Raw genomic sequence first — 1,788 nt, 5'->3', positions numbered from 1 at the left:
CTCGTTGAAACTATAATTAGCGGATGATGAGTAAAAAAAAAAAAAAAAGGAAATAAATTTTTATAAACAGAGATTTAAATTTATACATATATACTTAGAAAAAAATAAGGATATACAAAAAATAACCACAATATTGGTATTTTGCATTTCAGTTAAAGTATTTGGAAAATACACAAATAATTATAGGAGAGAGAGAGAGTCATATCTATTCGATTCTACGCGAATATCCTTCGCTTTAATATTGCATTTATAATAATCCTGGCAACGATTGCATAGCGTTAATTTCGTGAAACGTAGACAAAATAAACTAGTAAAGTTGAGTAAAAAATTTTGTATTGTCAATCAACGAGGATAGAAAACAACGAATTAACGCGCAATGCTGTCTAAACATTCCAAAAACGACATTTGCTCGTATTAACATTATATGTGATAGCGAAACCGCTTTGGTAAATTTTGTACGTTGCCAGACTTACGGCTTGAAATTCTCCTAGAAAAGAACAAAAAAATCGAAATTTTTCGAAGGAGAAGAGAAATGGGAAACGACGGAAACGACAGAAGAAGGAAAAATAAAATATCTTGATCTTGATCAATTTTTCACGATATGAAATGTGAGGAGTCTTTTACAGATGTCGCCCGCGATCGAAAAAACAATGGTGATCTTTTTTCGCGGACATAACCTCGCGATTCATTTCATGACCAATCGTCGTAAGACTTACTTTGTTACGATAGCGATTTATCAAATTACCTCAGACACGTTAAAAAAAATGTTAAAAGATAAAGATCTCAATTTGACGAGTGTGAAAAAGCTATCGATCGGACAATTGTCGACGATTATCAATGTATATACAAATCCTGCTACTGTTTGCGTTATCATCCTGTCGAATATTGTTCTGTCTGTTTATAAAAAGCCGATAAAAAGCCACGAATGTGGAGACTCTAAAGATAAAAGTGCTTTTGTATGTTTAATCAAGTACAAAAAGTGTACATACCGTGACTGTATAATCATACGTACGTATGTGTAAAAAAAGAATGCTATCGAATTAGAAGTGTACTCGTAGGAAATTGTTGCTCGAGCGACGATATCGGCGAGAATGTGAGAATTTGAGAAAACTTTACCACTCTGAATAGTACTCTGTGATCGTAACCGTGTTGAATTTATATATAAAATTCGTTTCAGAAAAATCATGTTCTCACCAATATCGTGGATCGTTCGAACGAATAGATTTCGAATCCTAGTCCTTCTAGTCATATTAGGAATCTAGAATTTCGTAATAAATCGTAACTAGTGTATAATTTCGAAAGTTACAAAGTTGAAGAGAGAAAATTTTTCGGAGGGCAACATGGGATAAAAACCTTTTCGAAAAGAAGAGGAAGAGGAAAAGGATGAAGAAGATAAAACCGAGAAAGCGAGAGGAAAAAGGCGGAATATTCGTCGTGCCTGTCCATCTCCCGCGGAAGGAACACGCAACTGGAAAGAAGCAATAGGGTGAAATAAAAAAACATTATCATTTATTTGTAAACTGTAGAGATTATTTGTATAGTTAGATATTTATTTTCGTCACTCCATTGTTATTATGTTACTATATTATATCGTAATCATTTTTATCATCATCATTATCATTATTATTATTACTATTATTATTATTATAATTATTATTATTATTGCCATGATTATCATCATTATTATCTTAATTATATACATATATGAAACACATATATTTAACTGATTGTGTATCTATATTTAAAGTAGAATCCATTATTGTTTTCATTATTTTCCTATTAATTAAG

At 31.3% G+C, this 1,788-nt stretch overlaps 1 protein-coding gene across 2 annotated transcripts in view; it reads left to right on the top strand.

The window, feature by feature from the left end:
• The window catches only part of LOC102677757 (RNA-binding protein Musashi homolog Rbp6-like), a 159,305-nt gene extending 157,785 nt beyond the window's left edge, over window positions 1-1,520 (top strand). The window contains exon 5 of one of the 2 annotated variants that reach the window (XM_006618267.2): window positions 523-1,520. In XM_006618267.2, coding sequence (XP_006618330.1) covers window positions 523-570 — 48 coding nt within the window. In that variant the 3' untranslated portion in view covers window positions 571-1,520. The other variant, XM_006618265.2, reaches the window with a different exon arrangement.
• The last annotated feature ends 268 nt before the right edge of the window (window positions 1,521-1,788 follow it).

This window comes from Apis dorsata, unplaced genomic scaffold (genome assembly GCF_000469605.1).
Source record: "Apis dorsata unplaced genomic scaffold, Apis dorsata 1.3 scaffold_347, whole genome shotgun sequence".
NCBI classification, from domain to species: Eukaryota; Metazoa; Arthropoda; class Insecta; order Hymenoptera; family Apidae; genus Apis; species Apis dorsata.
This window is presented reverse-complemented; position numbering and strand designations above follow the sequence as displayed.